Source organism: Talpa europaea (assembly GCF_964194135.1).
Source record: "Talpa europaea genome assembly, chromosome: 13".
NCBI lineage: Eukaryota > Metazoa > Chordata > Mammalia > Eulipotyphla > Talpidae > Talpa > Talpa europaea.
The window spans coordinates 84,030,454-84,045,409 of NC_140080.1; the positions used below are offsets into that span (position 1 = coordinate 84,030,454).

Consider the following 14,956-nt stretch of genomic DNA (forward strand, 5'->3'; position numbering starts at 1 on the left):
GTTTTTTGGCTGCGAAATACAAGTGTCTCCCATCTGCCCTATCATTCTCCAGTTAGATTAACATCACAGAAATTTTAAGACTTCTTGAGGCCCAGGCTCCAAAACTCAAACTGTGTTATTGTCACCACAATCTGTTGGTCAAAGAAGACACAAGGCTAGGCCACATTCAAATCATAGGGAAGCAGAACTTCAGTTATGGTTTGGGAGAAATAAAGTAATTTGTGATCATATTTAATCTATCACAATGTTGTGAACATAATACATATTCGTTATGGAAATTTCTATTCATTTTTGGGAACTTCTATAATATTAGAATTTATTACCTTAGATACTTGCAGAGAAAGATCTTTGGAGAAATGAAACCAAATTCTCTGCTTGAAAGCTGACATTTTCATATGTATGACCATAGTCAAACTTGCATGCCTATAAAGCCACAAATGTAATAAACTTAACTGAAATGGATCATGTTGGAATTGAAGTTATTTGGAATATATATGTTCTGTCTAAGGATATTAGCAACAGATGCTTCCCATGTGGCAATATGAGCCCTTTGATGGCTGAACTACTGATATTTTAAGATAAAGATAAAATACCAGCAAGTTATTTTGTCTATCTTAATAAACTGATCCTAAAGTTTATATGGAAAGATGAGAGAATCAAAATAGTGGAAACACAGAAGAATAAAGTCAGAGGCTTCACAGTGTCTAATGTCAAGTCACATTGCAAAGCTACAATAGTCAAGATGATATTTGCAGAATAATAGGGCGCTAGATCAATGGAACAAAGTAGTGTTCCCCAAAAAAGACCCAAAGAGAGTCAACTGGCCTTTGACAAAGGAGCAAAACCAAGTTAGTGGAGAAAGGATTATTTTTAGTGATGCAAGATTTGACATGTACATGCAAACAAAGAATCTATATACAGACATTACAACTTCCACAAAAAATTAACTCAAAATTAAATGTAGAACACAAGGCTGTGAAAACTTCTAGAGGATAACACAGGAGAACATCTAGCTGATCCTGGGTGGACAATGAATTTTAGGCATAAAACCTATGTTATAATCCATGAAAGGAAAAAAAATGATAAATAGGACTTTGTAAAAATCTGATAAATTTCTGCTCTATAGAAGATAATATTAAAAAGATGAAAATGCTTACCACAGACTGAAAAAAAATTTCAGAACACACATCTGATAAAAAACTTGTATCTAAAATACACAAAAAAGATTTGAAACCCAACAGGAAAACCAACAAAGTAAATGATAGGAACAAGATCTGAATCAGACATCTCACCAAAGACAATATACATATATACAGAAGATATGCTGAATCTAAGTATATAAAATATGGTCAACAACATTTGTCATTGGGGAATTGCAGGTTACAACAATTACAATATACCACTGCACCAAATGCTAAGTGGTTAAGGAACATTAGCAACTCCCATTCATTGCTGATGGGAATGCAAAATTGTGGAGAGCCACTTTGGAAGATAGTTTGGGAGTTTCTTAGAAAGATACATGTGATTTACCATACTATCTAGCAGTGGTGATCCGAGGTGAAATATTTTGTTCAGATAAAAATATGCACATGTACATTGATAACAGCATTGTGCATAATTACCCAACACTGAAAGCAACTATCCTTCAATGAGTTAATGGAGTAAAAAACTACTGTATATTTGTATAATGTAACAATACCCAATAATAAAAATGAATGAGCTATCAGACCACACACAAAAACATCGAAGAATCCTAAATGCTTATTGCTAAGGTAAACAACATAAAATGTCTATACAATAATTCCAACTTTATGATATCCTGAAAAAGATACAACTATAGAAATAGTACAAAGACCAGTGATTACCTGGGTTTTGAGTTGGGGGCAGGGTATGAATAGGTGAAGCTCAAGGAAATTTACAGTAATGAAACTATTCTATATGATATGTAATCTTGGATATATGACATGCATTTATGGAAATCCATAGAACTGCATACAAAGAAGAGTGAACCTTAATGTACACTACATACTTTAATTAATGTTAATATCACCATTAATTTTAACAAATACACCAACATTAATGTAATGTGTTAAAAGAAGAAACAATGTCAGAGGATGGGGAAGTCCTATATGTGGACTCGATGCTATTTGCTCATTTTTTAAGAATTTAAAATATCATTTTGTGATGTATAATTTTGTTTGCTGATGAAGAATATATAGTAGTTAAAGTGTTGGCTTGTCCCAGGATAAATAAGTAGTATATACATAGGTCTCAGGAAAATTTTCTTTTTGCTATAACATCAAATTAAGTAGATTTTACTTGGTGTTTTCTATAACTTGTATTATAGCATAGTATAGACACTGTATATAGCAGAAATATTTCTGCTGAGGAACAGGTGGTGAAATTAAAGCATTCATATGGCCAGACCTCCATTACAAAGACATCTATTTATAAATGCTCATTTTAGGACACACTGTCCATTTCAGGAAATTTATTTTTAAGCAATATTATCCTTTAAACCATTTTCATTTTATTTGCAAAGTCATTTTCAGGAAGGAAATTGAAACATACCACCAATAATTTTTAAACATTTGAGACATTTTTCTGCAATATTGGTTTAATAAGGATTAACACATTTTGCAAATGCATTCAATATTTTCATTGTGAAGAATATTTATTTTTGTTGCTGTAACCAGAAACAGATGTGAGAAGACTGAGAAAGTGTGAATCTATCTTTTTCCACACAAAGAGTACTTTAGATGACAGTTAGCTCTCTCAGCCATTAATTGGGGATTTCATATTCTTTTATTGACCAGTGAGCCGCCCGTGCAGAGCTGGGTCAGGTCCAGGTAGACAGGCTGCAATGTTAACATGGGTAGCCCTCTATTGTACATGACTTCCTCTCTCAGCATCTGTTGCCCATGTGATGACCTCAGTGGATGCAATCTGGCTTGTCAATTCTCTATCTGTCCCATACTGGTTTTAAGATTTCATTGCCCCATTTGCTCTGGGATTTTGCCTTATGTTTGCAAATTGACAGCTTACATGTTAATTCCACTTAATGCATTCAATTGCATGACAGAAATTTAGTCAGCAGTTCAGATCAGAGCATATTATCCTGACTGGGAAGATTTCCTCCAAGCCCACCTAATGCTAAGATAGTTGCTGATGTATCCCCTACATTAAAAGGTAGAAGGAAATATGTTAAAGAACTTTTTTTCTGACAATGTCAAGTGCTATACTAGGGTTTTGTGACTATTTTGCATATTCCAAATGAGTTCTTGTTTGAATGGAATGATTTAAGTTGAAAAGGAACTGACTGCTTCAGTTATCTGCTAGCAGAAGTGGATAATGCTATATACACAGAACTAGAAAACACGCTGGATGAAATAGGAGGATGTAGAAGCTCCTTATCTTAGTTACAGCTCTAGGAACAATTTTATCCATTGGGATATTGTTAAAAATTGAAATTACACAGTAGACTTGGAAACATCCAGACTTAGTGGAAGGGCAGTATGACCACAGAGCAGGATATCTACGATCTGAGCAGAACGGGTAAAGGAAAATCATGGAAACTTCGGTGGCTTTCTCAGGCTTTTATTGAGCTTTACATGCATCACAGCAACCAGGTACCCAGCAGACAGGAGTGCCAGGAGGCCAGGAGGCCGGTGGGCCTCCAAACTCCCAGCAAGTCTTCACTCTGGGCTTCTCTGGCTTCTTTCTTTTCTCTCTCCTGCCTCTCTCCTGCTTCTGCTTCTCTCTGTGGCTGTCTCAATACTCCTCCCATGGCCCACAGAAGTAAACAAGATACCTTGTAATAAGGTAATAACTACAGGTGCCCAATCAGGCAGGGCAATTCTAATGGTGGGAGGGCAGAGAAACCTGAAAACCATTTACCCTACACTTAGCATTACAAAAACAAATGTTAGTGTAATTTCCTTTGTGAAGACAGCAGATATGTTCTCAGCAGCCGTATATTGCATTCCTTAGTACACGTATGTTCAACACAATTCAAACATGTTTATCTTAATTACCTACCTACAGAAGCAATAAGTAAAGCAGTTTAAATGCAAGCTATTTAAGTAGAAAAGATGGCAAGCAAACTGGTAACATCCAGAAAAGTTGCAGTTTTTCCCTCTGTCATCTACAAATAGAATATTCCTATGAAACCTTTCATCAATCAAAATGGCATAGCAAAGAGGTGACTCACCATTAACTTATATGGAAAAATTGTTTTAGCATTTTCAGATCCACAATTTGTGCCAAATAAAACCCTCAAAGCTAACATAACACAAATACACAGCCTGGATAAAGCGATCCCGGGATGGCAGGTGGTGCCATTCCTGCTGCTCAGTATGCACTGCCTCCGAAAAGGCAGCTGCAAAACAAATGCCGAACTCTGTGATCACTTTTCATTTTATGTCCTAAAAGTGACAGTCCTCTTCAAATCTCTTTTGGTTGGTGAAAACAGGTCCTAAGGTAGGTCTTTTGTAAAAGCAAAGTAGCTGAATGCAAAGTTTTGAAAGCAGAACATTTTCCCTGTAATGCTTTTTTTTTTTTTTTTGCAAATAACAAGTGAGCAAGACCTGTAGCTCATGTAAGACTTGTAGCCTCCAGCGTTGCCCTTTGCCTTACACTGTGATGTCATCAATAGTCAAGAATATTCTTCAGGAGTTTAGAAAACCTAAATAAGGGACCAGGAAAAAGAATAACTATAATGAAGAAAAAATCAAAATCAACAAGCAATTATAAACCAGAGACACACTATGGGGTTAGGGGGAGTTAGGGGTTAGAGGAGGGATTGGAGTCAAAATAAGGGGGGTGCAATTGTATGGGGAATATAACCAAGATGAAAATGCATACATTGTGCAAAAATGAAAAATGATGTAAGAAATATATTAAAAAGAAGAAAAAAGAATGTTCTTATAATACTAGAAACTGGGGATGGAAAAACTTTTAGGTATTATATGTTTTTATTTATGTTTTTTATTAGCATATTTTTTTATTTTTCCCTCTTTCCTCTCGATCACAGCAAAGAAAATGGTTCAAGCTATATCATTTATCTTTGTAATGTTTTTCATAAAAGGTATGATCCTGTATTTTCTTTTCACAGATCCAGGACTACATAGGCAGCTATATTTTCTGCAAAGACCGTCTAATGTCATAGCCATTGAAGGAAAAGATGCAGTGCTGGAGTGTTGTGTTTCTGGCTATCCTCCTCCGAGTTTCACCTGGTTACGAGGAGAGGAAGCCATCCAACTCAGGTATTACTAATTTTCCATTTTTTTCTGAGCTATGCGCTGCATTTATTTTCTCAATTGATGTAAGTGCCTAAAAATACTAGGAGTTTTAATTATAATTTAATATTTCCCTGAATTTTTGGCATTGTATAAAATATGAAAGACATTTTACTCACTGAGATAAAAAGGTGGGGAACAGAGTCAAAATTCATTAAATCAGTTCTCAAAGGAAACTTAGAAAACCAGAGTCACCTCTCAGATGGTTCTGCCCAAAGAGTGTTGAGCAAAAATACTTCGGTGGATCTCATTCTATGGAAGTACTAGCATGGAATATTTAAAAAAAAAAATCTTTGAATTCCCAATGTCATTATAGGGTCTGTGCAATTTTTAAAACTCTCAATGTATCCCACACCATTGCTGCTCTAACATATATTTAAATAACTAAATGAGGAGAGCTTGGCTGGCTTTGAATTGCAGGACATTAATAATAGGACAGTTAAGAAGTAAACACTTAATATAATGGAACACTTAGTCTGAAACATTTGATTAAATGGATCTCACTTAAGAAATTAATTTCATTGATTTTGAGGGCCAGTATGCTTAGTTTTTTAACACATTTATGTACTGTGGTGAGATACTTTCATGGAGAATAAGTTTATCTTTAAATTTCATCTACCATAAGTATGTACTTAACAATACATAATACGGTATCATAATATTTCTGAAAATATTAAAGCATATAAAAAATCTGGTTGCAACTTCAGCATGTTATTTTCTCTGGATGTAATAGACATTCTCGGTGCACTGAGAGATGTGACTTTGCACAAAGATCACTAAATCTGATGTTAAGACACAGGACATTGACTTCCACCATAGGGAATCATTTTTCTGGAGCTTGTTGACTTCAAATCTACATTGAAAGAATTGCACCAGATTCTAAGTTTCTTTTTATCACTAGCTTTCTGAGTTTAATCTACTTTATTTAATTACTACCTATTGTCTTCCTGTGGTGGTAATCAATACATACCACATTATTAAACCCCCATAATACAGATACAGACTCTTTCCAAGTTTTGTAATTTGATCCTTTGTGAATTTCATTTAAACTTCTGAATAATTTGTCTGATTTGTTGTGATTATGGTATATGATGGGACAATGAAAATAAATGCCTGATAATATTTATGTCATTCTACTCTCTAATTCCATATGCCTATGCCTTACAGGTCCAAAAAGTATTCTTTGTTGGGTGGAAGCAACTTGCTTATCTCCAATGTGACAGATGATGACAGTGGAACTTACACCTGTGTTGTCACATATAAAAATGAGAATATTAGTGCCTCTGCAGAGCTCACCGTCTTGGGTAAGTTAATGGCTCGAGATGAGTTTACATTGTTCCCTTCAAAATATATTACTGTGACACTTTAAATGCTTATCACTGAAGTGCTTCCAATGTTTATTAGTGTGAAATTGCAGAGTTCCAGTGCTTGATACATATCCTGGCTCTACTTTAATTAATTGCATAGGGGTTAAATGCAGTGTTTGAATTCTTGCTCGTTAATTAAAATCCAGGTACATCACTCTAGTCTAGTTATTCCAGTGATACATCGGAAACTATCACAAATCATTATTTAACAATTGTGTTAAGTAAAAAGTGAGAGTTTCCAAAATGAATGAGGAAATTGTATGAAAGATTTGCACTCAGGTAGAAAACTCAGAAGTTATTTGAGAGGACAGGGTACCTGGCATTAAATTCAGATGTGCTGGTAAGGTTGTTTGGTTAATATGAAAAAACTGAAGATATTTGGTTGAAAGTGAACTATTAAAGTCAAATACATCCAGGGAAAACTTTCATAGCAAGAATCTAATTTAAAGAAATTTAAGGGACATGGATGGGTTCATTTTATTCAGAAAGGCAAGGTCACTGCATCATTACAAATTAATGATTCTTATTTGTAGTAGGTACTCAAGCAGACACATATCTTACCATCTGCTCCCGATTTCTTTTACCAGTTTCATTTGAATTATACAGTTTGGAGAAAGTGGCTTAACATTTGAATTTCAATTGTTTTTCCCTTTAACAACAACAAAAATATTGCTTACCAGACTTTGGGTTTTTTCCTCTGAAATAAATCTTTTCCCTTTTAAAGAGTTCAGGAAAAATCACAGGCTCTTAAAACGTATTCAGTAGAAAAGAAAAGGTATGGTACACTGATTATATCTGCTAACATACCTCATAATATATCATGCCATCCATTTTGCTTTTTTGTCTTTAAAGTTTATTCAGAAAATGCTTTCATCTGTGAGTGGAGTAATAACTTCTGTGATGGGTTAGGCAATGGACTTGTTTGTTCTTTGATCCATAAATATTAAACTAAGAATAGCCAAAGAACCTTAATTCTTTGGTTTTAGAGGTGGCATTATTCTCACTAAAATATCAGCTGTCTTTAAAATGGCAACAATTTAATTTGCACGTATTTTATGTGGACATTTCTTGGTGAAACAAAGAAACAAAGAAAACTTTCACATTTATAACATCAAAATAGAGTAACACCAAATGGCCACCATAGGAATTCTCTTGAAATGTAAACATCACTGATTATAAAGCAAATGTAGATGTGAAATGAGCTGGAGTTTTTACTGATCATATGTAAACTTCTAATTGAAAATACTTGAGGTTAAATTTTATATCAAATTAATATACAATATTTTCACTTATAATGCTTTGTTGATATCTAAACCAATTGTGCATAAATTCTAATTTTTGAGGATAAGTTAAATTAGCTTATATATATACATATATATTCTTATATGCCTATCCTTATTTGCATATATATCCATATATATTCTCATATTCTTTTCTTTATGAAATGAATAAATTACTAGGAAATAATTATGTGCTATTTGACATATATAAATTCTATTCAGATATGAATGAGTAAAGAAAACACTGATGGTTTCCCCTACTGCAGGCTTCTTTTCTACACCCTAAGATAAATAATTTTGATAGTGGCATGCTTTAGTCCATAAATTACTCATGTTTCATTGAAGCATATATGCACACATGAAGTTTTATAGTTATAGGACATTAGAAGACTGATTTTCTTCTTATGACAGGTAATGTCTCTCTTATATCATTGCTAGTGAATCTTGACCAGTTTAAAAATAATATATTACATAAGCAGCATTTTCAGTAATACATATGCATATGTAGATACATACATATCTATGATATACACACATTTTTTAAGACTGTGTTTACTGAATGCTACAATGCGCACTATTTATTCTTCATGATATCCTCTGGGAAGTGTGTAGGCAGGACCCATTAAATAACAGTGCTCTTGCATGCTCTAATTCTGTACCATCTGGAAAGAAACTGTAAAGCATAGGGTGACTCCAGTATCCCCTTTACTAAAAGTAAAGTTAAGTACGGGGTTTGTATATGCCTGAGGGACACACACCCAGCTGGCCCCTGGTATCTTGAACCAGGGCAGGCTACCACTTATCATAGACTTTCCCACTCCCTGGTGGTGATGGTAATCTAGAGTATTTGCTCTTTTAAGTCAGTTGTGATCCTGGGAGAAAAAGGTAGGAGAAAGGGGTTCCTCTAAACTTCCAAGCTTTTTAAATCATTTGTGTTATTTATCCAAGTTCTTATTCCCACCAAGAAACGGTGGATATTGAGAATGGGGGTAATGGTGATGACTTCAGGGGTCTTAGATGGGAGGACCCCACTCCACAATCCCCCAGGAGGAAAAGTCTGTTCTGAGGAAGAAGCAGTCACCATTCCCAGCCCCAACACTAGTTGTTACCACAATCCCATTTTACTTATGAGAACATCTAGGCACAGAATAAGTCACTGCCCCTAGATCTTGCAGTTCATGCAGAGGAGATCTAGGCCTCCAAGGCAGGAGTTCTGATTCAGGAATCCCAGACCTGATTGCAACAGTTTTGATCGTCTACTTTTTCTGAAGCTGACTTAGACTACATAAAGCAGGTTTGTGTGATACAATTGAGATGATTCTGAAATTTCAGTTTAGTTAATAATTGGCTATTCCTATAGTCACATCAAATAAGAAATGTGGAAACTACTATGATAATCTCAAGGTAGCAGAGAGAAAAGTTGGTAAAAGAGCAGGAACAAAGGGATAAAACTACTCTATGAGAATAAGTTCCAACAACCATAAAACATATAATAAATGTTCCTTTCAAATTAGTATTTTTGAATTTTTTGGTGATGCTGAGGAGTGGAATTACTCAGTTGTATCCATTTTCAATCTTTTGAGAAACATCCACGCTGCTTTCTCCAGTGGCTGGACCATTCTACTTTCTCACCAACAGTGTAGGAGGAAAATAATTTTTAAAATACTCAGCTGTATGTTGTGGATTTCAGGAACTCTACATAGGAAGAATAGCAATGAGGCTAACATGATGTGTGTGTGTGTGGATGTGTGTTTGTATATGTATTATGTATTACACATTGTTTATGGTACCAACTTCTTTTTCTCTGTGACTTCTGATTTTGTTGCTATTAGACCTACATTTTTTATTCTAAATGTACCATCCTACTTCCAAATCTAGTTAGAGGTTACAAATTAAATGTGTAAATTAGAAGAAATGTTAATTTTTTTAAAAATGATAAAACTGCATTTATATCTTGGTTCATTTTATCCCTAAAGGAATCTTCTTGATAACTGGGTATACATTTTAAAGATTTCCCACAGATCTGATATGATTTAATTCAGGAGGTAGTTATAACACTGTTTTAATTATTCTACCCAGGCTTCAAAATGAATGTCGATAGAATAAAAATCTTTGATGTAGTTTTTGACTCTTCTGCTATAAAGTTAAGCACATCCTGAAGGACTTAGTTTATATTGAAAATAGAATTTATTCCCTTTTTATTTAAAGTGAAAGATTAGGAGAAAAGAATATTATCAGTGTTATTCAAAGTTAGTTTTCATCATTTTTAGAATTTAAGCATAATTTAAATGCTTCATGAGATAAAATCCCACAAGAAACCCAAACTTGCACTTACAAGCTTTAATCATCCATTTAATCAGACTCTTATTTTGCCTTTCAACTCATGATCCTTTTCTTGCATGTAGACCGTCTTTGAATGAGAACTTGCATGAACAAACTGACTTTTCTACCAGGGGATAATTTCATATACAATAAAGTCAAAGAAATGTTGCTGTCGTCCTCAAAATTTTCAATATGCTTAAATGTAATTGAAAGCATTTATATTATAAAATGAAAATTGAAAATTCAATAATTAAATTTCTTAGAGAAATCTACATTAGATAAGATTAAGACAGCCTTTTCTAAAATAAAATGTAAACAAATGTGTGGATGTAGTCTTAATAATAACTCTTCCCAACCTATGAAAATAACCATCAATATAATATCAGTGGGGCTATTTTGAGTGCATCCAATGCACTATGTTGTGGAAGGCTACACAAAGTAACAAGGTTTGAATTCTGATTTTAATGGACTTGAAGTACAATTTCAAATCCATACTATCCTAATGGCTTCTGCATAAGATTTTTACCATATTGCCTGCTAACTTGGAAACTCTGAAGACATGAAGAGTTGATAATCTCCCCTCTCTCTTATAGGACAGGGCGGCTTGAGGCATTGGTGGCTGGGCAGGTCCTGAAAAGAATCAGGCAAAGGGAAGTTCTTGGAATACTGTTACCAGCTTAAATATGTTTTTTTATCAAAAATATGTTTAAATCACAGTACAGCGATTATTTTAGCACAAGACTAAGATACGGTATTATTTTCATTCTTATTTTTCAATTGCACAGCGTTCTGGCTCAAGAATTATAGGCACTTTTTTGAACACACCCAACCTTTCCTCCATTGACCTATCCCCAGCTTCACGCACACCTCCATACATACAATCCTGACTATAGATTCAGGCAATTTGGCTCAGCTCAGTGTCTAATCTATGCAAAAATGCACACTTAAGAATGGAATTTGATCTTTAGCCAGTAAAGTACCCAACCTTGTATGAACACTGTGCACTCTCCATATGCAACCAGAAGGAAATGAGTAGAAAGTTCACTCTTCAGTAGAAATCATTATGTCTAACTGTCGGTGAGAAAACAAAAATATTTTTGAACTTTGCAGAAAGCATTCTGGGATCCCTTTTAAAACAGTCTGTAGCAATATAAACAATATACTGTTAACATTTATTTTTGTGTGTAGCTTTTCTCAGCTGTTTGCCTCATTATCTTGCTAGAGAAATGTTGGCTAGAATTGACACAGACTGGCTTTGTAGGACATAAGTAAGTCTACTATGTCAGACCTTTGCACAAAATTGAACACTTGAAGCCAAATCTGAGTTCTCTATCTCCTCTAGCACGTGGGTGGCTCATAAAGCTTTTCATGATGTTTGAGTTTAGATGAGGACTCCCAGGGGAACACCTCTAAGAAGTCCTTTGGGGCAGATGTTACCCCCTACTTGAGTCTTTTTGTTAAAATCTATCATTTGTAATGTAGTGGAATGGAAAAGGCCACAATAGTAGTTTATTTTCTTTTCAAAATACTTTTGAATAACAAAAAATGAAGGCTAACTGGGTATGTAGTGGACTCACCAGTTACAGTTTCTGGTCCCAGAGAAAGAACTGGACCCCAGCATTATTACCAGTAAAGCAGCATCAAAATGTTGACTACCTCCTCTTCTTCTCTTCTTTTTTTTTTTTTAAGATTTATTTATTTATGCATACAAGAGCTGGTGTACAGGCCATAGGTGCGGGGGCTGAGAGGATTCACTAAAGACAGTGGGAAATAGAATAGGCAGACTGACTGATATACACTGTTGAGGGGAGTAGTGGTAGAGACTCTTAGATTTTTACCTTAAGAGCAATGGGAAAACATGGAAAATTTTTGAGTTGTGACTTACTAGCTGCTTCATCTTGGCAGTTATCTGGACATTTATTTGACTCTGTAGTCCTATCCCTTCATTGGTAAAGACTGATCTTCCTCATAGTGTTACCAGCTACATCCAGTAGTTCCTTGAGAACCCACTCAAGAATGTAATGCAGATGCAACACTGAGTGGAGGTGAAAGCACCAGGATTTGTTGGGCATAAGAGCAAGGAACAGAGCTCCTGGGAGATGCCTTTAAAAGGAGACTGAACAGTTTTGCTTTTTATTATCAAGCAGGAGTGTTGGGCACATGCTTCAGTCGTGGGTAGAACCAGAGAAGTGCATTCTGGAAGTCTCCCAGGGGTGCAGACACAGTAGTACAACATGCTTTCTCATAGCTGCATGTTCAGAAAATGGAGGTCAACTGCTACCTGGAGGCAGAGATATTGATATCACAATCAGATCAGCCCCCAGTACTGTGGTCACCTTTGTCCTGCACATGCCTCATCATCTGCCTCTGACCAGTTTGGCTCAGAGTTCTGCAGCTGCCTCCTTCCATTCCAGGATAAGCTAAAAAGAAACCTCAAGAATGCATAAGCTGCAAAAAAGTTACTGACAGAAACAGTAGATCAAAGGCATTTATGAGACAGGCACTTCTGAGACAGGCACTTCTGAGACCCCCGGGTGCTCTTGTCTCAGTAGAATCTGATGACTGTTTAGATGGCGAGAATTGGGAGAGGTAGATCTCAGGTTAGCAAGGCACAGCCTGGTATCATTTTGAAAATAAAGACAAATAAGATGTTCTAGCCATTATAAGAAGCCTGAAGTGTAATTGCAGAGATAAAGCAAAACCAAAATGAAGTGAGACAAAGTACCACAAATGTTGAACCATCCATGCGCCACTCTCTACATACACAGTTTCTCTCATCTATAAAATGTAAAAAAGCAACAACTGGTCTCCTCATGATTCTCATAAATGGTGGAGGAATCTTATAATGATGTCCTGATGATATATAAACATTTCTTTGGCAGTAATCTCTGGAAATATGAACAAAAATTAAGTTGTGGCATTAGAATGATATTAAATTTGTGAAACATTTTATATTTCACATGTTCTTCTGCACTTCCATAGCCAGCTGGTCATGCTGTCTTCACAGCTAGATTTTGAGAAAGTTAAAAACAGCCTTATTCATCTTGGCAACTCACACCATTATTTGTTCTCTGGCTCTTCTGAGTTTTAAACATAAAAAATACAGTTGAATGTGCATTGTACCTATGTCATCTAACTTTCTGTCAAAATTGTTCATAAGCTCTCCGTTGAAAGCTCAATTTCATTTTTTTTTTCTAGAGCACTATTGCATACTGAAAATTTTTCCCCAAATTCATATACTGAAGGTTTACTTTTTTAAAGATTTATTTATTTATGTATACAGGAGCTGTGTGTAGGCCATAGGTGTGGAGGAGTGAGAGGATTCAGCAGAGACAGAGTGGAGAGTAGAACGGGTGGATCTGCTGACATACACTGCTGAGGGGAGCAGTGGGTGAGACAGGAGAGGTCTGCTATATCATGTGGGTCAGCTCCCTGGGCAGAGATCTAACTCATACCGCAGTGGCTGGAGATAGCTTGATAATGCTGCGTCTTAACCCCTTGCCCCACCAGGGAGGCCCCATGTACTGAAGTTGAAACCCCATCGTCTGCATTTAGAGATAAGAACTTTCAGGAGGTAATTAAGGTTAAATGAGGTCATGAGGTGAGACCTAATCCAGTCTAACTTGTGTCCTTGTAGAAGAGGACATCACATCAGTTTGCTTTCTCTCAGTGCACACACACAGAAAGCAGGACATGTAAGGGACACAGATACAGTGTCCCATCTGCCAGCCAAGAGGAGATGTCTTACCAGAAACCAACCTTGTTGACAGCTTCATCTTACCAAAAACCAACCTTGTTGACAGTTTCATCTTAGAATTCCAGTTTCTAGAACTACAAAAAAAAATAATCTTTCTTGTCTAAATCACCCAGTCGGTGGCATTTTGTTATGACAGCCACACATACTGTTACAGGGCAACCCCGCTCTAAAACGGGTTGCCTGACTATAGGTCCTCACCTGTGCACTTAAAAGGGACTTACACTGCAGGCACACACAAAAGGTTAACAAAGATTTATTTACAAAGGAAGGGGAATGAGGAAATGTACAAATCAGGGAGAAAAGAGGGAAATAAATTATTAAATGCATCCTACCTGTTCCGCTGATCTGGAATCCCAAATGACCCGCCGAGACCAAACCCACCTGGCCAAGAGCATGAGTCAAGTGCCCCCGACCACACTAACAGGGCTGGTTTTTATTTACAAAGAGAGAAAATGGCTGCTTAACTCTGCCCTTAGATCCTTGCAACTTCCCTTTGGGGATCCTGGGAGCTGTAGTTCCCAGTGTCTTGCTGGAGTGGGGCTGGCATCCACAAAGCCTGTATGGAATTCGCTCAGGACATTCTTTCCCCCTAACAATACTAATATAGCCACAGAGACAGTGGGTGTTCTGTGCATATAACAGGATTCTTGATCAGTTTTATTGAGACATGCCCCTCTTATAATAGCAATGCATCAAAAGCCATTTATCAGTTTATATGATAGGTGAAGTGTGGCTGTAAGATCTTTATAAATTTAATGTTTCTTCATCTTGTTTATTTCTTCAATGTCGTTGTCATCTATTTAGTACTTCCTAAGTATAAGGTTGCTACAATTTAGATTTTAGAGTTTTAAATGATCTGCCCCAATTTTAATGTTTATTTCAAAGAAATTTTTTTATCTTTTCTAAATCAATTCTTACATACGCTCTATAAAT

At 35.8% G+C, this 14,956-nt stretch overlaps 1 protein-coding gene across 1 annotated transcript in view; it reads left to right on the top strand.

The window, feature by feature from the left end:
- The window catches only part of DCC (DCC netrin 1 receptor), a gene marked incomplete at both ends in the record, with an annotated part of 1,034,810 nt that overhangs the window by 502,516 nt on the left and 517,338 nt on the right, over window positions 1–14,956 (top strand). Inside the window, 2 exons of the mRNA XM_084252763.1 lie at window positions 5,114–5,264; window positions 6,465–6,601. Coding sequence (XP_084108889.1) covers window positions 5,114–5,264; window positions 6,465–6,601 — 288 coding nt within the window. The remainder of the gene's footprint in view (window positions 1–5,113; window positions 5,265–6,464; window positions 6,602–14,956) is intronic.